We start from the raw sequence: 25,102 nt of genomic DNA, 5'->3' as shown, positions 1-25,102 counted from the left end.
GTTTAGATTGTACAATGATTCTTTACACTATACTTGCTTGTTTTGTCACAAACTGAAATTAGGCAAACCATTAGAATTTTAGCAACCAGGAAATGGCGGAGTGATTTCTGCATAGTGCACCTTTAACATTTTAAGGCAGCAGAGCAGAGTAAGGTGAAAATATAACTTGAGAAATCAAGTTGAGTTGAGTTATTAACCTGATCTGACATAAGACTGTCCCCTTGTGGAAAGTGACATCCCAGATAGACAAACACTAACTAGACAATACATACTAAATGGCCCCTACTGTATTATTGATCTAAAAGTGCAGATTGACTAACATTTTTTATTTTTTATTGAATAAACATGTTTTTTATGATTTTGTGGTACAAATACACATTGTTACTAGTTGTAAATAGTTTTTTTTTATGAAAGTGAGGCGCCGTCAACAGTCAAACATGACAACCATTTAAAAAAATCTATTGAGAGGAAAAGCTTGTCAAAATGTCTCAAAATACCTTGAAAATATTACCGAAAAATTATGCAACTTTGTTCCTATTTGTTCCATCTGGTCTGAGACAACATTACACTTGTGTGTGGATCCCTAGGGTATGCGGGTACCACATGTTGAGACAATGGACTCTCTCCTATGTGAGTTCTCTGATGTGACTTCATACTGGAGCGCCGGGTGAAGCATTTCCCACACTGTGTGCACTCGTAAGGCTTCTCCCCGCTGTGGACCACAGCATGTCTGATCAGGTTGCACTGCTTGGTGAAACTCCTTCCACACTGTTCGCAGGTGTACGGTTTCTCTCCGGTGTGACTCCGGAGGTGTTCTTTGAGCTGGCTGAAACGCTGGAAGCTCTTCCCACAGAAGGTGCAGCTGAAACGCCTCTCGGTGGTACCACCCGACCTCCACTTAGTCCTCATTCTCTTCACCATGTTAAAACTACTGCGACTCAGGCTGTATCCAGAGAAGGTGGAGGTGGTGGCCATGTTTGACCCTGTCATGCCCTCACTCGATCTCGCTGTTGCTTCCGAAGCCCTGTACTGATGCTGCCTTGGCTGTAGAGCTAAATTATTTCCCTCATTATTTGAGTTCAGTCTCTCGCTGCTCTGTCCCTCTGGCATCTGTTGTCTAGTCTCATCAGCCAATGTCCTGACATGTCTTTTCATGTGTGCTGCTGCACTGAACATGTTAGCATGTGGTTTCCCTATAGAAGAGTGAAACGATGGCCCTACATCATCTGTCATAGTAGGAACGGATGGCAGCCCACTATGAGATGGAAAAATTGAGATATTCTGAGAGTACTCCTCTGTGGCATGAAAGGAGAAATCTGGGTGGCCAGTGTCTCTGCCTGGATCCACAGAGGTCCACAGCTGCCCATCAGTCTCATCCATGACAAACTGGTCAGGCCCTGCCAGGGCTGTGGTCTGATCCAGCTCCTCCTCTTTCTCATCCTTCACCATCACTAGCTCTAGTGAGTCCTCGTCTTCGGCTGGCCTGTGCTGCTCTGTCCTGAACACCTCTGTAGACGCGGGCCGGAGTGTTCCTGGTTCCTCTGGACCATCAGAATTGGGGCAATGTTCCACTGAGTCTTCAGGAGATATGTTGGATTGTGTGATGAAGTCCTCATCACAGTGCCGTTGCTCAAAGGATGGTGGTTGCCCAGGCTTGGAACCCGACTCTAAAGATTTGGGGATAAACATAAAATAAACATTACAGAAGACCCTTAACGGTTGCAAAACATGACTGCTTTAGAACTCACTGTGTGAGTATGTGCTCTCCTTATGCCAGAACATAAAACACCCAACACCAATGTAGCAATTTGGCACACACACAGGGGCGTCAGTTGGGTATGGCAGTCACTATGCCCTAGCTCAAGACCAAACATTTAAAAGTAGGCTACAAAAAAGTAGACTAAATCATTCCAATCCCGATTAAAATGCAACAGCTGTTTAGCACATTGATGGCTGGCTTTAGGACCACGGGGGGCATCGCTCGGAGAGAAGCTGCCAGCCTGCACATTTTTCTCTCAGAGAGCAGAGTGAGTGCCAGACAGTTTGCTTTGCCGGTCAGCCATTTAGGCAGTGGGCCATTGCTTTGAATTTGATGTTGGCAATTCAAGTCGGCCTTGTGGCCAACTGTTTTATGCAATGGTTACTTTCACATTGATGTCAGTCCAATAAATTGAATTTGCCAAAATTACCTACAAAATTACTTGTGCCTACAAAGAAATAAATTGCTATTATAAACTGGTTACCAATGTAATTAGAACAGTGAGAACAGTAAAAATTACATTTTTTCATGCCAATGGTATACGGTCAGATATACCACGACTTTCAGTCAATCAGCATTCAGGGATCAAACCACCCAGTTTATAATATCCTATCATGAACTGATTTCAGCCAGAGTATGGCTGTGGATTGACTGCATTGTTTGAATGGAATGTTGGCAGTTAATTTCAAATGCATTACTTTACACAATATCTTATCACAGCACTGGCAAACCACAGTCCCAGTCGGTATTTATGTAATAATAAGGAATTCCCCTCGACCACGCATACAAATTGGGGGAAACTAACATTCTGTTGTTTTTGAAAAAGGTCAAGTTTTTGCTATGAGCCAATGGGGTAACCTAGGTAACCACAGGTTGTTTTCCCCACAGGCAGGGTCTCAACGTTCTATCTAATACCGACTAGGTCTATGGTTGACAAACTCCCTGACCAAAATACTACACCAGAGAGCATGACTTGGCCACAGAGGATCATTAGCTTTTTTTTTTTTTTTTAAGCTGTTTTAACAACGCACAATTTGGTCAGCGTGTTCGGCAAATATCCTACAAAATAGCTGATTGTCGAGTTGCAGTGGTTAGTGAAAAGCAGTTAAATAGGCATATGCCTATCGCAATATTTTAAAATACAAATCGTAGGAAAAACATAGTTTAGAAAGCAAATGGCTATTGCTGAAAAGAGAAGACAAAGAAAAGATACTAATCTGTCTCTAGTTATCAAATTCTCAACTCCCAATTGAGCGAACAGTCTCTTATCTTAATGGCACCAGCAGAGCGCATCGGCCATATCCCTGGTGAGTGCGTATATTCACTGTCTTTATCATTGGATCAGTACCACTGTAAAGTTTTTTGTTGTTGTGACAAATAATATCCTCCTACAGGCTAGATGGGCGTCATATTGTACAATTTATGTCTCACACTTTCTTAGGCTTAGATTAGATGGTTGCATTCAAGACAAGGACATTTTTACTGATATGTTTGTTTGTCAGTAAGCAGATTAGGCTACTAATTTGTGTCATATTAAAAAAGATGTTGCTTATGTCTCCAGTCATATAAAGTATAGTAGAATTGCATGAAATGTGTTTATAAAAGGCCACATTTTTCCTCTGCAAAGAAAGGAGAAGAAACGTCTCTGATTAGGCCTACTCTATGTCACTACGTGCTCAGGCATGCATTGTTCAAAACTCTCTGTTTTGCTAACAGTGATTGAGTTATATTAAATTATGACTATGCAATCAACTCATCACATTAGGAATAGTAGCCTATCTTACATTAGTCTGCAAATGCGACAATAGATGCATGTAATCCTTTATTATCAAGGTGCAATTTTATGGTGAAGAAATAGCTTCCCCAAACTTCAAACTCATGTGCCACCTATGGATGTCGGAATTTGTCTATTATGCATCTATTTCATGTTGCACTGTATGCGCCCTTCCACAAGTAAATGAGTCTATTTATGATGAGGTTGAGTAGTGGTTGATATTGTACAGTATATGCCGTTCCACAGACCTTTAAACCTAACATTGCGATGATAATGAATGGCTATGGTCATTTTTGTTTGTTTTTGCTGTCCTCCAAGTAGCATTTTAGAGTTTTTAAATTATGTAGAAATGCAGTAAATTATCTTAAACTTCCCAAAACATCCTTGGAATTCCAACTCGGGAACTCGGGCCTCTTTCTAGAGCTCCTACTTTCCGACCTGAAGATCACTGACGTCATGATTTGACCTTGTATTTTTACGAGTTCCCAGTTGTCTTGAAAGCACTCATGGTCCCCTTCGCAAGCTCATATCTGTGTGAAGCTGGATTCAGTGTTCTCGTCCAGGTTGATGTGACAGCAGAGACGAGTTGCGCACTGTCGACCACGCCCCCTGACTTTGAGAATCTCCAACGCGACATGCATCAAGAACACCCATCTCATTAGTGGTGGCGAGATATGATACACTATGTCAGACTAATTTGCAATTGATTGTCATAGCCCCACATTAAACATATGTGATGGTGTGTTGAGAAGACAATCAGAAATACTGTTAGAATGTTTTTCAATTGACTGCCATAGCCGCAAATAAAAAAAGTTAACATTGGCTGTTAATTACATACTTTTTTTCACATGGTTGGGGTCACGAGAATTTTCAGATATCAACATGTTTATGAACCCCTGCCCCTGCCCTAGGTTTAGCTGAACTGACGCCACTGAACGTACATACCACCACACTCACACAGTCTTCCATAGACAGACAGCGCAGTACCCCTACATAGTTTTCCATACATTTACATTTACATTTAAGTCATTTAGCAGACGCTCTTATCCAGAGCGACTAACAAATTATAGACAGACAGAGCAGTACCCCATAAGGTCACACCCACCCTCTCCAGTGATCATAAGCTCTTCCTGAGGGTCAGTCTTCCACACGTCCTCTGCTGTCTCCTCATCTTTGATCAGTATGTGTTCAGTCTCTGTTCTCTGCTCCACATCTGTAGGCTGTAACAGGAGACTGAGGTTATTACTCTGGACACACACCATATATAACCCTTTTGGTATTAATGAATCACACAAAAACTAAATTCTCCTGATATTCCAATAAGATAATTGATTCAAGAGGTCAGGTCTCTGTAATTGTAAAAGGTGATGTATCACACCTGGGGTTGAGAGTCCTCTCCAACAGCCATCTCTGCGTCTCTCCACTGTGAGCTACTCCTCTGCTTGTTCAAAACAATATTGACTGGATATGAAGATCTCTCTGATGCCATGGGTTAAAAAAAAGAAAAAACAATTGTATTCGGTCAGATATTCACACACACAATTTATCATGAATAACACATCTACTACCTTTTCTCCTGACTCGTGTCTTCTTCAGCTCGCTTTCCATCATTTGACACTTCCTTTTCAGAGCATCAATATCTTGCTGGCTTTGGGTAATTTCCAAACGTATAACTGCACAGCTATCATCAACACGTTTGTTTATTTCTGCTACAGCTGCTTTAGCTAACACCTCCATAATGGATACCAACTGCGCCTGAAAATTGCAGCTGGCCATCTTGTCCAATCCAAATTACAGATTTATATTCTCTGTATGAAGTAAATAGTCTACAATTTCCAAGCTAATGTGCAATAAACAATACGTAACGTTGAAAAACGGCCACAATGGGAAAATCTCAATTGTATTCTCCTCGCGTCCTCTCTCCTTCTCTAAACCCATATGACGAGAAAGCCAGAGGTCCCGCCCCTCTGATCTTCTGCTCCAATGGGTTTTGAGAATGAGACGAAGAGAGAGGACCCGAGAAGAATGCAATTGAGATCTTCCCAATGTTTTCAGCAGAAGATCCGTGCGCAATGCAATCGCACTTCCGTTCAACTCGTGACGTAAGTACTTATTACCGTAAATATGAGACTGCAACAGCCCTTTGAAATTGGTAGAATTAGCACTGACAAGGCAAATACCAGGGTCTGTCTAGTCTGCATGTAGTGTAGCCATATATTGACAAAAAAAGAAGAAGACGTTTTACGATCTGAATTAAGAATTCAGATCGTAAAACGTATTTTCTTTTTAGTAGGAGAGAGTGGAGTGAAGTGCAGTGCAATGCAGTGGCTCACATGGTATTAACATAGAGGTCCTATTAAATTACTATAGGGGGCTATGTCATGAACCCTAACATTTCCAGAATGGGATAAAATAGCAGGCATTTTGGTCTGGGAGAAATCCAAACCAGCCTAATTGGAATTATTGGCAGTAGAGGCATAATTCTGATTTTACTTATGCAGGAAAATAAAAGTAAGGCATGTAATATATATCAGAAATTGTGTAATATAATTATTGTCAACCTAAAATATTTTCATATATTACAAATACAGTTTATATTGGGTTTATACCAATTTGCTGTATAAATAGCCCCTAAAATATATGTAAACAGACCATAAATGTGTCAATTTTTTGTTTTCTTGAGAAAGCTGTGAGTGCTATTTAAGCAATAAGGCCCGAGGGGGTGTGGTATATGGCCAATATACCATGGCTAAGGGCTTTTCTTATGCACGACGCAACCACAAACCCCTGAGGTGCCTTATTGCTATTATAAACTGGTTGCCGACGTAATTAGAACAGTGAGAACAGTAAAAAATAAAAATAAAATCAGATATACCACGACTTTCAGCCAATCAGCATTCAGGGATCAAACCACACAGTTTATAATATCCTATCATGAACTGATTTCAGCCAGAGCATGGCTGTGGATTGACTGCATTGTTTGAATGGAATGTTGGCATATTGGCAGTTAATTTCAAATGCATTACTTTACACAGCACTGACAAGCCATAGTCCCAGTAGGTATTCACGTAATAATAAGGAATTCCCCTCGACCACGCCTACAAATTGGGGGAAACTAACATTCTTTCATATTGACCCCCATTGTAAAAGAGGCAACTTCGTCGTAGATGTTTTGTTATACAGAAATAACAAAACATGCCGAAAAGCTGCTGTGTTGTTCAATGTACATGTAGCCAGGTCAAAAATCCAGACCTACGGTTTGCAATGCTTCCACATAGGGAAATAGAGCCTGTGAGAAGAGCCCTGTGGCTTCAGGCTATTCGGTGTAGGAGAGTGGGAAACTTGTTTAGTACAGTCCGTTTGTAACTCCACTCCCTACTTGTAGCTGTATGGTCCGTTTGTGTTGTTGGTCTTGGCTAGCTTCGTGTTCCGGTCGGTAGCTAGCTAGCACTCACTCAAGTGGCTGCTAGCATCGTCATGAAAAGGGGCATGAGGGAAGCCTTACAATATTATGTTTTTCTAAGTAGTGAGAATGCTAGTGAGCAGACAATGTTGAAAGGTATTCTTTAGAAATTAAGTTTTGTAATTGACTAAAACAAGCAGACAACAAGAAAATGGTGTTTGAAAAAGGTCAAGTTTTTGCTGTGAGCCAATGGGGTAACCTAGGTACCACAGGTTGTTTTCCCCACAGGCAGGGGCTCGACATTCTATCTAATAACGACTAGGTCTATGGTTGACCAACTGCCTGACCAAAATGGCTGACCTTTATACCATCATAAGAAGGTGCATGTCCATTCTAATATTCTCATTCCTAATTCTATGGTTATTAATACATAAAAGGCTATAGATGCATAATGCACGACAGACTGTGGAAAAACGTAAAATACAAAAACCATTCTTAATAACACATGGTTTATGATCAAATATCGTCATTAATATTGTCATCTCCATTCTCATCGACACAACCTAATGAAACAATTCTGAAAATGTGGTATGGTATTTATTAAAAGATAGAAATGGGTATATAACTTGTTTGACACAGCTGGGGAGCAAAGACGATAAACTAGTTTCAAATAAACGTCATTTCATGATATGTTTCAAGTACGGGAGACGGGGGAATTTTAACAGGGGGCAATTGTAACACCTTGAATTTCTACAAACAGTAATAAGCTAGAGTGATGAAACTCACACAGTACATACCCATTTAAGTTGTCTCCCTTCTTGAAAAGTTACAGCCAAATATCTCACTCGTTTTTTTCCCCACTGGCTGTATTTTTCGTATACTGCCCAATAATTCAAACTAGCATAATTTTCATCAGTCATGCAAGCTCCATAGTGCCTTCAGAAAGTATTCACACCCCTTGACTTTTTCCACATTTTGTTGTGTTACAGCCTGAATTTAAAATGGATTACATAGATTTTTTTACCACTGTCCTAAACATAATACAGCATAATGTCAAAGTGGAATTATGTTTTTTGACATTTTCACAAATTAATTAAAAATGAAAAGCTGAAATGTCTTGAGTCAATAAGTATTCAAGCCCTTTGTTATGGCAAGCCTAAATAAGTTCAGGAGTAAACATGTGCTTAATAAATTGCATGGACTCACTGTGTGCAATAATAGTGTTTAACATGATTATTATTATTATTATATTATTATGATTTTTTCATCTCTGTAACCCACACATACAATTATCTGTAAGGTCCCTCAGTCGAGCAGTGAATTTCAAACACAGATTCAACCACAAAGACCATAAAAGTGTTCCAATGCCTCACAAAGAAGGGCACCTATTCATAGATGCCACACCCATTGCTGACAGGTGTATGAAATCGAGCACACAGCCATGCAAGCTCCATAGACAAACATTGGCAGTAGAATGGCCTTACTGAAGAGCTCAGTGACTTTCAACGTGGCACCATCATAGGATGCCACCTTTCCAACAAGTCAGTTCGTCAAATACCTGACCTTCTAAAGTTGCACCGATCAACTGTAAGTGCTGTTATTGTGAAGTGGAAACGTCTAGGAGAAACAACGGCTCAGCCGCGAAGTGGTAGGCCACACAAGCTCACAGAACGGGACCAGCAAGTGCTGATGCGCGTACAAATCATCTGTCCTCGGTTGCAAGACTCACTACTGAGTTCCAAACTGCCTCTGGAAGCAACGTCAGCACAATAACTGTTCGTTGGGAGCTTCATGAAATGGGTTTCCATGGCCGAGCAGCCACACACAAGCCTAAGAACACCATGCGCAATGCCACGCATCAGCTGGAGTGGTGTAAAGCTCACCGCCATTGGACTCTGGAGCAGTGGAAATGCGTTCTCTGGAGTGATGAATCATGCTTCACCATCTGGCAGTCCGACAGACATATCTGGGTTTGGCGGATGCCAGGAGAACACTACCTGCCCCAATGCATAGTGCCAACTGTAAAGTTTTGTGGAGGAGGAATAATAGTCTGGGGCTGTTTTACATGGTTCGGCCTAGGCCCCTTAGTTCCAGTGAAGGGAAATCTTAACACTACAGCATACAATGAAATTCTAGACGATTCTGTGCTTCCAACTTTGTGGCAACAGTTTGGGGAAGGCCCTTTCCTGTTTCAGCATAAATATGCCCCCGTGCACAAAGCGAGGTCCATACAGAAATGGTTTGTCGAGATCGGTGTGGAAGAACTTGACTGGCCTGCACAGAGCCCTGACCTCAACCCCATCAAACATATTTGGGATGAATTGAAACGCCGACTATGAGCCAGGCCTAATCGCCCAACATCAGTGCCCGACTTCACTAATGCTCTTGTGGCTGAATGGAAGCAAGTCCGTGCATAAATGTTTCAACATCGAGTGGAAAGCTTTCCCAGAAGAATGGAGGCTGTTATTGCAGCAAAGGTGGGACCAACTCCATATTAATGACCATGATTTTGGAATGAGATGTTCGACGAGCAGGTGTCCACTGTTCACATACTTTGGTCATGTAGTGTAGTCACTACAAAGATACAGGCATCCTTCCTAACTCAGTTGCCGGAGAGGAAGGAAACCACTCAGGGATTTCACCATGAGGCCAAAGCTGATTTTAAAATAGTTAGAGTTTAATTGCTGTGATAGGAGAAAACTTCAAAATATTAGCCTAATTGACAGAGTGAAAAGAAGGAAGCGTGTACAGAATAAAAATATTCCAAAACATGCATCCTGTTTGCAACAAGGCACTAAAGTAATACTGTACAAAATATGGCAAAGCAATGATTTTTTTTGTCCTGAATACAAAGTGTTATGTTTGGGGCTTTTTCAGGATAAAAAATTAACGGAATGGAACTAAGCACAGGCAAACATCCTAGATGAAAACCTGGTTCAGTCTGCTTTCCACCAGACATTGGGAGATGAGTTCACCTTTCAGCAGGACAATAACCTAAAACACAAGGTCTAATCTACACTGGAGTTGCTTACCAAGAACACAGTGAATGTTCCTCAGTGACCAAGTTACAGTTTTGACTTAAATCTGCTTGAAAATCTATGGCAAGACCTGAAAATGGTTGTCTAGCAATGATAAACAACCAATTTGACAGAGCTTGAAGAATTTTGAAAATAATAATGGGCAAATGTTGCACAATCCAGGTGTGGAAAGCTCTTAGAGACTAACCCAGAAAGACTCACAGCTGTAATCGCTGCCAAAGGTGCTTCTACAAAGTATTGACTTAGGGGTGTGAATACTTAAATTAGATATTTCTGTATTTCATTTTCAATAAATTAGCAAACATTTCTAAAAATAGGTTTTCACTTTGTTGTTATGGGGTATTGTGTGTATGAATACTTTCTGAAGGCACTACATTGGCTAAACATTGACATGAATGACGTGTCACTATTGTTGTCTCTTGCTAGGCACATGAGGTTTTGTCATGGCTGCTGGGTTGGGGGCAATTGTAACACAGTGTTAAAATGACCCTGAGCCAAGCAGCCAAATGAAAACAAGTGATTTTAACTTTAAGATTGTATGAATTATACATGAATTATACAAATACTAACATGAAATAGCCTTGGGACCTGTAGAGTGCCAAATAAATTGTAAACAGATATAATCTGGGCACCATCAGACTATTCTGGGCCCAGTTCCCCCCAAATGTAAGACTAGGTTCATGTTTATAACGATGAACTTAGCCTTAAGATACTTTTGGGAAACTGGGCCCAGATGTTTTGAAAGGAACCAAACGGTCATGCACAAACATGGGTGTTACCGTAATTATTGGTTACGTACATCAAAATACTCAAATGTCTATCATAACATAATTCATAAACATTAATGTTTTTGGTTTATTTTTTAGGTGTTGCATTTGACCCCAGCTACTGTTACAATTGCCCCTGGCACCGGGCAAATGTAACGTCCTGATTTTCTGATTAAAATCAATATTGTGATCCGACCGTCTTATGTACAGACATACAGTGAGGGAAAAAAGTACTTGATCCCCTGCTGATTTTGTACGTTTGCCCACTGACAAAGACATGATCAGTCTATAATTTTAATGGTAGGTTTATTTGAACAGTGAGAGACAGAATAACAACAACAAAATCCAGAAAAACACATGAAAAAAATAACTCTAAAAAAAATCTACAAAATAAATAACGGAAAAGTGGTGCGGCATATGTATTCACCCCCTTTGCTATGAAGCCCCTAAATACGATCTGGTGCAACCAATTACCTTCAGACGTCACATAATTAGTTAAATAAAGTCCACCTGTGTGCAATCTAAGTGTCATATGATCTCAGTATATATACACCGGTTCTGAAAGGCCCCAGAGTCTGCAACAGCACTAAGCAAGGGGCTCCACTAAGCAAGCGGAACCATGAAGACCAAGGAGCTCTCCAAACAGGTCAGGGACAAAGTTGTGGAGAAGTACAGATCAGGGTTGGGTTATAAAAAAATATCCGAAACTTTGAACATCCCACGGAGCACCATTAAATCCATTATTAAAAATTGAAAGAATATGGCACCACAACAAACCTGCCAAGAGAGGGCTGCCCACCAAAACTCACGGACCAGGCAAGGAGGGCATTAATCAGAGAGGCAACAAAGAGACCAAATATTGGAGTATCTGTCCATTGGACCACTTTAAGCCGTACACTCCACAGAGCTGGGCTTTATGGAAGAGTGGCCAGAAAAAAGCCATTGCTTAAAGAAAAAAATAAGCAAACACGTTTGCTGTTCGCCAAAAGCCATGTGGGAGACACCCCAAACATATGGAAGAAGGTACTCTGGTCAAATGAGACTAAAATTGAGCTTTTTGGCAATCAAGGAAAACGCTATGTCTGGCGCAAACCCTACACCTCTCATCACCCCGAGGTGAAGCATGGTGGTGGCAGCATCATGCTGTGGGACTGGGAAACTGGTCAGAATTGAAGGAATGATGGATGGCGCTAAATACAGGGAAATTCTTGAGGGAAGCCTGTTTCAGTCTTCCAGAGATTTGAGACTGGGACGGAGGTTCACCTTCCAGCAGGACAGTGACCCTAAGCATACTGCTAAAGCAACACTTGAGTGGTTTAAGGGGAAACATTTAAATGTCTTGGAATGGCCTAGTCAAAGCCCAGACAGACCTCAATCCAATTGAGAATCTGTGGTATGACTTAAAGATTGATGTACACCAGCGGAACCCATCCAACTTGAAGGAGCTGGAGCAGTTTTGCCTTGAAGAATGAACAAAAATCCCAGTGGCTAGATGTGCCAAGCTTATAGAGACATACCCCAAGAGACTTGCAGCTGTAATTGCTGCAAAAGGTGGCTCTACAAAGTATTAACTTTGGGGGGGGGGGTGAATAGTTGCACGCTCAAGGTTTCTGTTTTTTTGTCTTATTTCTTGTTTGTTTCACAAGAAAAAATATTTTGCATCTTCAAAGTGGTAGGCATGTTGTGTAAATCAAATGATACAAACCCCCCAAAAATCCATTTTAATTCCAGGTTGTAAGGCAACAAAATAGGAAAAATGCCAAGGGGGGTGAATACTTTCGCAAGCCACTGTAGATAAACACACACACCTGAGAAGGTTTGGAGCCCAAACAATGTCGAGGTTCCGGGCATGCATGTTGGTGTGTGAGGAATAAGAAGCCATCTTGACAAGGTGACTGATAGATTAATTATTAATGACTAATTATTACACCCTGAAACTGTGTATAATGTGTTAGAAATGTGTGAGTGTAGGACCAGTAAAGGCTATGGCATTGAGCCACTATTTAGCAATGTGAGTAAGAGTTAGGCCAGACAACAAAGACAACTGAGAAACTAAGATAAAGAGGCCTCCCAATTTAGGGAGGGGAGAAACTGTTATGAAAACATGGTGCAGAATATTGTGAGAACGGCAATAACTGAGTAAAGCAGGGAGTAGGATATGTGTGTGTGTGTGTGTATGTATGTGTGTATGTATGTGTGTATATGTGTGTGTGTGTGAACTGAAGGTCAGTAGAGCAGTTTTAGAGTGGAAAACTACAGCCCGCCTACAGAGGGGAGGGATTTATTTTTGTATGACGTATGAGTATAAAAGATGGACTCTGAAATTGTGGATGGCAGAATTCTCAATGAATAAATATCTCTGACTATGCAGACCGGGACTCTGGCCGTTACTTAAATCCCAAAAGACTTACAACCTTTTGGGAGACGCACAGAGACACTAAAATAGTTTGTTAAATAATTCACATAACAGCTTGGTCCTTCTGAGCCGGACTCCAATACCCTGTTTCTGTCATTCCAGGTAACTCTGAAAACCGTCGACGGGCGAATGATACATTCGTAAATAGAAAGTCCTGCCCTTTGACATTAAGGATTAAAACAGGCCAGAGGACACCTGATTAATGACAAAGACGGTGACGGAATCCAAACCTACATTTAATCTCGGCTGCAAGGATAAGGTCAGTAGTCTTTATTCATTAACTTGGTGAAATTGATTTGAGGACTTGCTAAAATATTGAAAAGTAGCAAATTGATCAATGCGTAGCCATTTTAAGTGAAATGTGGGGTTGACTGTCAGGAATTATCAAGATTACATTGTGAGGATAGACTCCTCCGTAGAGTAGGAGATAATTCTGGGGGACTAGTCAACCTGGTGGTGGGTCCGTAATGATTCACGGTAATAGGCCATTACCAAAAGAAACTACCCGGTGTTGAAATAGAAGGAACTATTAAAAGTACACCTATGGGATGTAACCTGTAAGAGATTATTGAACAGTCAACAAATAATCCGGGTTAAACAAATAGAAAAAGTACAACAGAAGGAATTAAAGTAGCATGTGTGAGAAATAGAATATTAGTAAAGTCAAAAGTCACAAACAACTGTAGATTTTGCTGTAACTCTATCCGTTCTGGAGCCTTATAAACTCCAGGTTACCGATACAACACCAATAATCATGTAAGGTTGTATACGTGTGAGACCTAATGTTTGCTCAAAAGTCACATGAATAATTCCAGGTGGTTGTATAGAGGAGGGAGAACCCATTCCTGTTGTATGAGACTGTCAGGAATTATCAAGATTACATTGTGGGGATCAATCCCTCTGTAAAAGTATGAGATAATTCTGGGGGACTAGTCAAGATTACATATACAGGAAGGGGTGATTCAAGGTGTTGTTGTGTGAAGCTGTTTTGAATTACTTGTTAAATTGACTTGTTATATAGAAGAGGTGGCTAAGGGATTTTTAACAGTACCAACCATGGGGGGCAAATCCTCACAAGAGGTCCCAGAATTTACTGGGGACGAGAAATGCTTGATGTAATTAAAATGGAATCCAGGGATAGAAGAAATCTCCATTATGTAACCAGGTGGAGGGAGAGGTATGGTTTTGAGGGACGTCTAGACGCAGATAAACTCGAATCCATGCTTAAACAGATACATAAGGTGTGTAAAGGAGAAATAAGCAGTGAGAGAGAGAGAGAGTAGGAGGGGGGCCAGTACCCACTGATAGCCTTACCTAATCTATTGGCGGGGAATGAAAGGGGCCCCAGCAACCTTAGATGTATACAGTAATAATAATAATATGCCATTTAGCAGACAGGCCATGGACACAGAGGACGTGGCCAGAGCGGTAGAAGGAATGACCCACCCCAAAACAGGAATAGTAAGGTTTGGGCTGCCGTTAGAGGGCAGTGGGTTTCAGGGGATGCCCAGAGGACACTTTTGCCATGGGCCGATCACGGAGAGTATGTTGGGAAAATAACTGAATTGTGTAATAGCCTCAGAGAGACATGCAATCCATCATGAGCAGAATAACAGACAGGACAGAGCCAAGAAAGAAGGCAGGAAGAAAAGAGAAGTGAGTGAGAGGGAAAGAGAAGTGAAGGTTGAGGTCTCCGTGCCTCCCCCAGAGCAGAGGGCAGAAAGGTTATATCCAAACTTGGCAGACCAGGCATGGAGAGAAAATCCAGATGATGAATACGTAGGGAGGAGAAGGAGAGTGCAGGGGAATAATGTTGCCCCCCCGCCGGCCCCACCTCCCTATGAGGAAGAAGGGGCTGGAGTAGGAAGGGAAGATGAAGGTGAGGAAGAGCCAGAGGTAGAGGAGTACAGGACAAGGGCAGAGAAAGTCAGACAGGAGAGAAAAGAGAGAAAAGAGAGAAGAGAGAGAGAGAAGTCCATCCCCCAGCTTTGAGTGTGAGGAAGAGGAAGATAAGGCGTGACTAGTCCTTGAGGGAGAAATAGTAGACTCTAGTGGGGGGAAGACTAAGGAACCCTTTGATTCAAATTGTGAGGTGTTTGAATTGGCTACTATTGACTTAGCACTTCAACAGGAACAGAAACCTTATTTGACATTGACAGTAATGGGTATGAAAATTAAATTCCTTTGTGATACGGGAGCCTGCAGGACAGCAACCTGTGCAACAGACAAGCCAGATGGAGTCAGGATTGATGGAGAGAAATCGGCAGTGCGATCTGCCTCTGGTCATCAATTTATTGAAAGGTTATCAGCCCCAATAACCCTAAAACATGACCAATCAGGATGAGAGGCAACCATACCCATCCTGATATCTAAGCTGTGTCGGGTAAATTTACTAGGACGTGATGTAATGACTAAATTGAATGTGGCTGTCATTTCCGCTGAGAGGGGAATGAAAGTACACATAGTCAGAGACAATATGGTGGTCTATGGGGAAGGGGAGCCATGTTATTGGTATAGGCAAGATTTGTTTAGGGGGGGAATAACTGATATTCCCCGAACCTTGATGGAACTTGCTGATGATGTAGTACCAGGCCCCACTAAAATGTCCCCCGATGACCTACACTGTACTCTCTGGTATAACAAACACTCAGGTCCAGATGCAATCTATGAGAAAGCATTATTTAAAACCACAGAAAGGACTATAGCCTTGAAATGGTTTCACTATGACAACACCCACGCAGTAGTGGAGGTGGAACTAGGGCCCCAAAGTCAGAGACTGTTCAGGGAAATATGGAGCCCACATGTGTCCCTAGCAAAGGAGCCAGCAGAGGACTGGAAAGACATGGGCCAGTGGGTATCCAAGGGTAAGAGGATCACTGATTGGGTCAATATTGTGAGTGGCGATCAACACAGCCCATCCACAGATAGTACATTTCGATGAGAATAGCAGATGCTGAGGAGAGGAATACCTGTTGACAGAACAACAGGAGTCAGACTTAAAATAAGTTCCAGAGCATTTGTGGTCCCGGGGTCCAGCAGACGTAGGATTAATAAAAGGGGTAATTCCAGTACAGGTGATACCCAAATCTAATCATAGGCCATATCAGAAGCAATACCCTATGAAACCAGAAGCAATAAAAGGTTTGCAGTTTACCAAGAGCAGATTGGGAGGGACCTTGAGGGAGGGCCAATTCCCCGGGGAGATAGTGAGGCCAGAAACAAAGGTGCAGTGTCCTGGAAATCACAGTCTGTTTTTTTTTTTTTCAGTTCTGCTGGGAGTACATTGGATGATGGGGTTTTGTGTTGAATTAGAGCCAGTGAGACTATTAGTCAATACCTAGGAGAGAAGAGAGGTTACGGTAGCAAAGACAGACAAGAAGGAAATGGTAATAGTGGAGACAGGAGTGAGTGGAAGTGTTACAATTGTGACAAAACGGGACATTTTAAAGGAACCGTGTAGTTACTGTGCAAGGAAAGGGCACCAGTTCAGAAACTGTAGGCAGAAGGGGAAGAGAGAAATCAGGAGTTCTCATGACCTGGCTGTTTGGTTGTTGTTTTTTAATTGGGGTTTTCAAATAAAAAACAACACACCTAGTATGATGTTTATAAAGGGTTGTTGTTTCAATTTTGGGGGGTTTTCAGCAGGTCAAGGGTGATAGGTCTTGGAGGAGCACGCACAGTGAATTTTATGGAGTTTTTCGGTTTTGGCTGAGTTTGGGGTATATATGATTTCTTATGAGAATGAATGTCATGAGGACTTAATGAACACTTGGGATAAGTAACATTTATTAAATATTTAGAATAATGGTAATGTTTGGTATACTATGGGATGGAATTTCAATTGCCTCTGAACTCTGTTTTAACTTTCTGGTGTTAATTAAACATCCACACTGGTAAATTCTAAAGGCATGAGAGGAGGACTTTAAGATAGTTTATTTTACCAATAAATAAAAATAAGGGGATGGCAATTGGATGATAAATTACCAATATTACCTAAGTGATTGTTTAGATAGGTGGTAATATTGACACATGGGCAGTGACATGTGTCAAAAGGAGGGATGGATGGTAGAACAGATTAGACAACACTTTGTTGCACATGGGATTACTAATTATTATTTAAAAAAATAATAATAACAAAAAATAACTTTTGTTCAAGATGTGTTATCTGTGCTCAAAATAATCACCAGGGCAGACAAAGGGCACCTCAGGGTGAGTATCCTCCGGCTAAGTACCCTTTCCAGCAATTGGAAATTGATTTTATAGAGTTATCACGGAGTGAAGGGAAGAAATTTAGAGTAACCCCAGATAAAGATGGGTTATCCCCCTTTGAGAAAGTGTTTGGAAGACCTTACAGAATGCCACAGTTGGCAGGACCAGACAGGCAGACATAGAACTAGAGAGCACCCTAGCAGAACACGTGAGAAGGTAGTTTATTAACCAAACCTGTATGTCAGAGGTTTTGTGCCCCACAGCTGAACTAAAGGAGAAGGTGACCCACTCTATCTAACCAGGAGACTAGGTGTGGATCCAGTCCCTAAAGAAGAAAAACTGGAAGCAGGCCTGTTGGGAAGGGCCCTACCAAGTCCTATTAGATCCACCTGGGTGCATGTCACACACGGCAAAAAGGTAAACCCAGTTACACCTGACGAACAAACACAGAGTTAGGAGAAAGAACCGATCACCACTAGGGCTCGGGGGTTGGCTCCTTAACGAAGATTCCCTTACCCTGTCTGATCATCCCTGTGTGAGTTCGATAGAAGGTAAAGCAATGGGTTGGCCTCTGGCGTCTGACATCTTCTCAGGGCGAGGTGGGGATTCACAGGTCTCCTGACGGTAGGTAGCTGTCTGATTGTGGGGGCCATATTCCTAACACACTCAGACCCTCCTGATCCGCCAGAAGTAGTAGTTAACCTAACAACAAGTTGATAAAATAATACCTTAACACAGTCTATGAAGGCATAGGAGACAACTAGACGTAGAGAAAGGGGAAGTACTAGGGACTGTAGGGAAGGACATCACCATATGTATGTCACCATGTACATCCTGGGACTATGTAGTTGCTCATACGAAGCGGGGGGGATATGTCAATCTCCATACACAGTTTAAGGACAGGTGTAGTATTGTGAAAGTAGGGAATTACCAGAAAATGGCAGTGCGACCCATATAAGGGTAGGTGCTGTCTGAAAGTCTGAATTACGCTAAAACAGGTTACAGACCTGAACAAGTGAGATATCCTCTTCAACTGGGGCACCCTATAGAGTAAACCTCTCTGAGGGAGGTAGTGAGACCGGGGCTGTGGTGAAGATAGTGCAAACTATAGACCTGAAGGAAGTCGTACAGGTGGAAACGGGGTATAGAAATCTTAACCTGTGGTTGGAATGGATTCAGTATACGGCAAGAACTATGTCTAAAGAGGACTGTTTTGCCTGTGGGACAGCCAAACCAGGGTTAACAACTACTCCGTTCCCCTTGACAGGCTTTGACTCTCTGTCAGGTTTATCCTCCATGCAAGCCACCTGGGAATGTGGTGAAAGAGTCTTGTAGTAACTTGCACTTTCTGTATCCCCTGATAACAAAGTCACCCCGACCTAGGTTGCCTCCGTTTGAAGTCTCAGGGGATTCTTATTATTGTTTTTCTAGGACTAGTAAGGATAGGATACAGGGTAGGGCATCTTAGCTCCTGCTCCCACACAGAGAATGTCACACCTAAAGAGCCCATGACTAATCTCTCCTCTTTGTTGCAGCCAGAGGATTTTAGGAACCAAAACCAGGCCCGTGCTGACATCTGATGGTTGTGTGGTGATAACAGATTGTGAACTCACCTACATATGCAAAAAATCAAATGTGTCAGAGACTGGTGAGTTGTCACGTAGAAAGTAGGACCTCCTCCTGGGATCCTTTTGATTAAAGGATATATATTGATGGGATAGCAGTACCTCGAGGGGTTCCAGAACAATTTAAAGCTAGGAATCAGATCGCAGCTGGGTTTGAATCAAGTATTTTCTGGTGGTCAACAGTTAATAAAAACGTAGACTGGATGAATTATGTTTACTATAACCAGCAAAGATTTATAAACCACACTCGTGATGCAATAAAGGGATTAGCTGAGCAGACAGCGGCAACTAGCTTAATGACATGGCAGAATAGAATAGCTTTAGATATGCTTTTGGCTGAGCGGGACGGAGTTTGTGTTCTGTTTGGATCTATGTGCTGTACTTTCATCCCCAACAATACAGCACCGGACGGGTCCGTGACCAAAGCGCTTCAGGGACTCACCACGCTGGTGAACGAACTGGCTGAGAACTCTGGTATTGATAGCTCCCTAAATGGTTGGTTTGATAACATATTTGGTAAATGGAAAACTATTGTTGTAACTATTCTGGGTGAAGTTATAGCTTCTATGGGTATACTTGTTCTTTGTGGATGTTGTCTTATTCCCTGTGTCCGAGGGTTGGTGAGCAAGGCGGTTTCCCAACAGATGGTGAGATACGGCCCAATCCCGGACTCCGACCTAAGGAATGAAGGATATGACCTACCAGGCTTGGTGGAGGACGACGACGATCCAGATAGTTTGAGACTGGATGTTTTCCTAGAACTATAAATCTCTAGTTTAAAAGTTATTGTAATGATCTTTTGTGTATTAACGTCTCGTTTTAAGTATGATACCATTGCTAAAAAGTAACGTTACGCTTTTAATCATGGGGTAACCCTGATGAACCTGTAATGTTTTTATATGCAAACCAACTTATATACTTCAATGAGTGTGATTCATTTCTATAACAACATATATTTTGTATGTGTGTAATATTTAGTCAAAGGGTGGAATTGATAGATTAATTATTAATGACTAATTATTACACCCTGAAACTGTGTATAATGTGTTAGAAATGTGTGAGTGTAGGACCAATAAAGGCTATGGCATTGAGCCACTATTTAGCAATGTGAGTAAGAGTTAGGCCAGACAACAAAGACAACTGAGAAACTAAGATAAAGAGGCCTCCCAATTTAGGGAGGGGAGAAACTGTTATGAAAACATGGTGCAGAATATTGTGAGAACGGCAATAACTGAGTAAAGCAGGGAGTAGGATATGTGTGTGTGTGTGTGTATGTATGTGTGTATGTATATGTGTGTGTGAACTGAAGGTCAGTAGAGCAGTTTTAGAGTGGAAAACTACAGCCCGCCTACAGAGGGGAGGGATTTCTTTTTGTATGACGTATGAGTATAAAAGATGGACTCTGAAATTGTGATGGCAGAATTCTCAATGAATAAATAGCTCTGACTATGCAGACCGGGACTCTGGCCGTTACTTAAATCCCAAAAGACTTACAACCTTTTGGGAGACGCACAGAGACACTAAAATAGTTTGTTAAATAATTCACATAACAGTGACGCATCAGGAACTCTAGAGTTCTGAGAAACCAGGGGGAGGGAAAAGGGACAGAAAGAGAGGGAAGTGGGTTTAATTCTGTAGTGTTTGAAAACAGTTGAAACTATTGGAGAAAAACTACACTTGGCAAAATGTACAGTCCCCCTAATTACAAACAGATGGTTCCAGCCATGTAATATAAGGAAACACAAAGCAAACATTTACTCTTTCTCTATATAAAGTAAGAGAGACGGCTGAATAGTTGGAGGTTTACCTGTAATGGGGAGCGGGTAACTCCCGTTCAATCTCTTTAATGCTGGGTCTTGTTCAGTAGGTATGAAATGAGAGAAAACATTTTGACATTATGAACATCTACTACCTGAACTTGTATCTGAATTACTATAAAGTAATGTCCCACTGTGCACAAACTGGTTGAATTAATGTTGTTTCAACGTAATTTGTCAACGTATTGTGACGTGGAATCTACGTGGAAAATACATTGGATTTGAAAAAGGTAATCAACTGTTGTTTTAAGGGTGGAATTTCAACAGGATTATGTTATCATGGTAACCAAATTTTAACATAGACAAACCTTGTATAAAATATGTTGAATCTGTATCTTTAAAAAAACGTCAGATCTTTAACGTTATATCCACAATGTCTTCCACGAATGTGCTATTGTGAAAATGATCTCCACTGAAAAACTAAATAGATTCACTGTTGCTATCGAACTCATTCCAAAGAGTAGGTTTAACAGAGTAAATTAAATGTGACCATACTTTATCCCTCATATCATCAATGACGCTATTTAGGCCTATATAGCATTTCTAAAGTCATCAACATCTATTGTTTCAATTAAACCCAGAATTCCACATAAAATTGACAATACAATAGGCCTAGGGTTTCAAGCTTTCGTTGATTTGAAATGTAATTACATTTAGTGATATTGAATTGTGCTTGGTTGTCAAAATGTTATTTAAAGTGTATTTAAAGTTTTTGATTTAGTCCTATTCTTTAGCTTAGATTTTTGGTTGAGATGGAGACTTGAATCCAACATATCAATTATTAATTTGTAGACAACCTGGAATTAAAGCCAGACTAAGTGTGGCAACTATGTGTGTGTTCAATCTGTGTTTGAAATTCACTGCTCGACTGTATGTGTGGGGTACAGAGATGAGGTAGTCATAAAGAAATCATGTTAAACATTATTATTGCACACAGAGTGAGTCAATGCAACTCATTAAGCACATTTTTACTCCTGAACTTATTTTGGCTTGCCCTAACAAAGGGATTGAATAGTTATTGACTGAAGACATTTCAGCTTTTCATTTGAAATTAATTTATATTCCACTTTGACATTATGGGGTATTGTGTGTAGGCTAGTGACAAAAAAAAACTATATTTAATCAATTTTACATTCAGGCTGTAACAACAAAATGTAAAAAAAAGTAAAGGGTTGTGAATACTTTCTGAAGGCACTGTACATGTAACATGTATGCTGTTGAACTGAAACATTTTACTGCCTTCCAAAGTAACTTAAAAATATAACTCATTAAATAAAGTTGAGTTATTAACCTGACTTGATACGAGACTGTCCCTTGTGACAAGAAATGATGTCCCAGATAGACAAACACTAACTAGACAACACATACTAAATGGCTCCTATATACACTGCTCAAAAAAATAAAGGGAACACAAAAATAACACATCCTAGATCTGAATGAATGAAATAATCTTATAAAATACTTTTTTCTTTACATAGTTGAATGTGCTGACAACAAAATCACACAAAAAGTATCAATGGAAATCAAATGTATCAACCCATGGAGGTCTGGATTTGGAGTCACCCTCAAAATTAAAGTGGAAAACCACACTACAGGCTGATCCAACTTTGATGTAATGTCCTTAAAACAAGTCAAAATGAGGCTCAGTAGTGTGTGTGGCCTCCACGTGCCTGTATGACCTCCCTACAATGCCTGGGCATGCTCCTGATGATGTGGCGGATGGTCTCCTGAGGGATCTCCTCCCAGACCTGGACTAAAGCATCTGCCAACTCCTGGACAGTCTGTGGTGCAACGTGGCGTTGGTGGATGGAGCGAGACATGATGTCCCAGATGTGCTCAATTGGATTCAGGTCTGGGGAACGGGCGGGCCAGTCCATAGCATCAATGCCTTCCTCTTGCAGGAACTGCTGACACACTCCAGCCACATGAGGTCTAGCATTGTCTTGCATTAGGAGGAACCCAGGGCCAACCGCACCAGCATATGGTCTCACAAGGGGTCTGAGGATCTCATCTCGGTACCTAATGGCAGTCAGGCTACCTCTGGCGAGCACATGGAGGGCTGTGTGGCCACCCCACACCATGACTGACCCATCGCCAAACCGGTCATGCTGGAGGATGTTGCAGGCAGCAGAACGTTCTCCACGGCATCTCCAGACTCTGTCACGTGCTCAGTGTGAACCTGCTTTCATCTGTGAAGAGCACAGGGCGCCAGTGGCGAATTTGCCAATCTTGGTGTTCTCTGGCAAATGCCAAACGTCCTGCACGGTGTTGGGCTGTAAGCACAACCCCCACCTGTGGACGTCGGGCCCTCATACCACCCTCATGGAGTCTGTTTCTGACCGTTTGAGCAGACACATGCACATTTGTGGAAAGGCGCAAAGGCGGAGGTAGCAGTCCTGCTGCTGGGTTGTTGCCCTCCTACGGCCTCCTCCATGTCTCCTGATGTACTGGCCTGTCTCCTGGTAGCGCCTCCATGCTCTGGACACTACGCTGACAGACACAGCAAACCTTCTTGCCACAGCTCGCATTGATGTGCTATCCTGGATGAGCTGCACTACCTGAGCCACTTGTGTGGGTTGTAGACTCCGTCTCATGCTACCACTAGAGTGAAAGCACCGCCAGCATTCAAAAGTGACCAAAATATCAGCCAGTAAGCATATGAACTGAGAAGTGGTCTGTGGTCACCACCTGCAAAACCAGTCCTTTATTGGGGGTGTCTTGCTAATTGCCTATAATTTCCACCTGTTGTCTATTCCATTTGCACAACAGCATGTGAAATGTATTGTCAATCAGTGTTGCTTCCTAAGTGGACAGTTTGATTTCACAGAAGTGTGATTGACTTGGAGTTACATTGTGTTGTTTAAGTGTTCCCTTTATTTTTTTGAGCAGTGTATCTTCTTTATCTAAGGGCGCTGATTGACAATTTCTTTAAATACATTTGATTAAATAACATGTTTATGATTGATGTTAACAGTTGTAAATACATAGGTTGTTCAAATGAAACTGCGGAGCCGTCAACAGTCAAACCATTTCACAAATCAATTACGAGGAAAAGCTTGTCAAAATTTCTCAAAATACCTTCTGTACCACATTAGCACATAGAAAGTGTTAGACAAACTATGCAATTATGTTTTAGTTGTTCCATCTCGTCTGAGACAATATTAAACTTGTGTTTGGATCCCCAGGGTATGTGGGTACCACATATTGAGACACCGGACTCTCTCCTATGTGAGTTCGCTGATGTGACTTCATACTGGAGCGCTGGGTGAAGCATTTCCCACACTGTGTGCACTTGTAGGGCTTCTCCCCGCTGTGGACCACAGCATGTCTGATCAGGTTGTACTGCTTGGGGAAACTCCTGCCACACTGTTCGCAGGTGTACGGTTTTTCTCCGGTGGTGCCGCCCGACCTCCACTGAGTCCTCATTCTCTTCACCATGTTAAAACTACTGCGACTCAGGCTGTATCCAGAGAAGGTGGAGGTGGTGGCCATGTTTGACCCTGTCATGCACTCACTCAATCTCACTGTTGCTTCTGAAGGCCTGTGCTGATGCTGCCTTGACTGTAGAGATAAATTATTTCCCTCATTATTTGAGTTCAGTCTCTCGCTGCTCTGTCCCTCTGGCATCTGTTGTCTAGTTTCATCAGCCAATGTCCTGACATGTCTTTTCATGTGTGCTGCTGCATTGAACATGTTAGCATGTGGTTTCCCTATAGAAGAGTCAAGCGATGGCCCTACATCATCTGTCATAGTAGGAACGGATGGCAGCTCACTATGAGATGGGAAAATTGAGATATTCTGAGAGTACTCCTCTATGGCATGAAAGGAGAAATCTGGGTGTCCATCAGGGTCAGTGTCTCTGCCTGGATCCACAGAGGTCCACAGCTGCCCATCAGTTTCATCCATGACAAACTGGTCAGGTCCTGCCAGGGCTGTGGTCTGATCCAGCTCCTCCTTTTTCTCATCCTTCACCATCACAAGCTCTAGTGAGTCCTCGTCCTCGGCTGGCCGGTGCTGCTCTGTGCTGAACACCTCTGTAGACGTGAGCCGGGGTGTGCCTGGTTCCTCTGGACCATCAGAATTGGGGCAATGTTCCACTGAGTCTTCAGGAGATATGTTGGGTTGTGTGATGAAGTCCTCATCACAGTGCCGTTGCTCAAAGGATGGTGGTTGCCCAGGCTTGGAACCAGACTCTGAGGATAAACATTACAAAAGAACCTTAACAGTTGCAAAACATGTGTGCTTTAGAATTGACTGCGTGTGTACATGCGCTCCATATGCCAGCCCAGAACAT

At 41.9% G+C, this 25,102-nt stretch overlaps 1 protein-coding gene across 2 annotated transcripts in view; it reads right to left on the bottom strand.

Annotated features, from left to right (window-relative positions):
- Positions 1-305: 305 nt before the first annotated feature.
- LOC121581094 (zinc finger protein 263) overlaps positions 306-25,102 on the bottom strand; it is a 29,151-nt gene continuing 4,354 nt past the window's right edge. Inside the window, exons 1-4 of one of the 2 annotated variants that reach the window (XM_041896470.2) lie at positions 5,102-5,456; positions 4,912-5,012; positions 4,639-4,753; positions 306-1,667 (exon numbers count right to left, since the gene is read on the bottom strand). In XM_041896470.2, the coding sequence (XP_041752404.1) occupies positions 535-1,667; positions 4,639-4,753; positions 4,912-5,012; positions 5,102-5,309 (1,557 nt within the window). In that variant the 5' untranslated portion in view covers positions 5,310-5,456 and the 3' untranslated portion in view covers positions 306-534. Of the gene's footprint in view, positions 1,668-4,638; positions 4,754-4,911; positions 5,013-5,101; positions 5,457-24,205; positions 25,002-25,102 lie in introns of those variants that run through there. The other variant, XM_045224770.1, reaches the window with a different exon arrangement.

Source organism: Coregonus clupeaformis, chromosome 14 (assembly GCF_020615455.1).
Source record: "Coregonus clupeaformis isolate EN_2021a chromosome 14, ASM2061545v1, whole genome shotgun sequence".
Lineage (NCBI taxonomy): Eukaryota > Metazoa > Chordata > Actinopteri > Salmoniformes > Salmonidae > Coregonus > Coregonus clupeaformis.
Note: the sequence above shows the minus strand (reverse complement) of the source record. Positions and strands in the feature narration are given on the sequence as shown.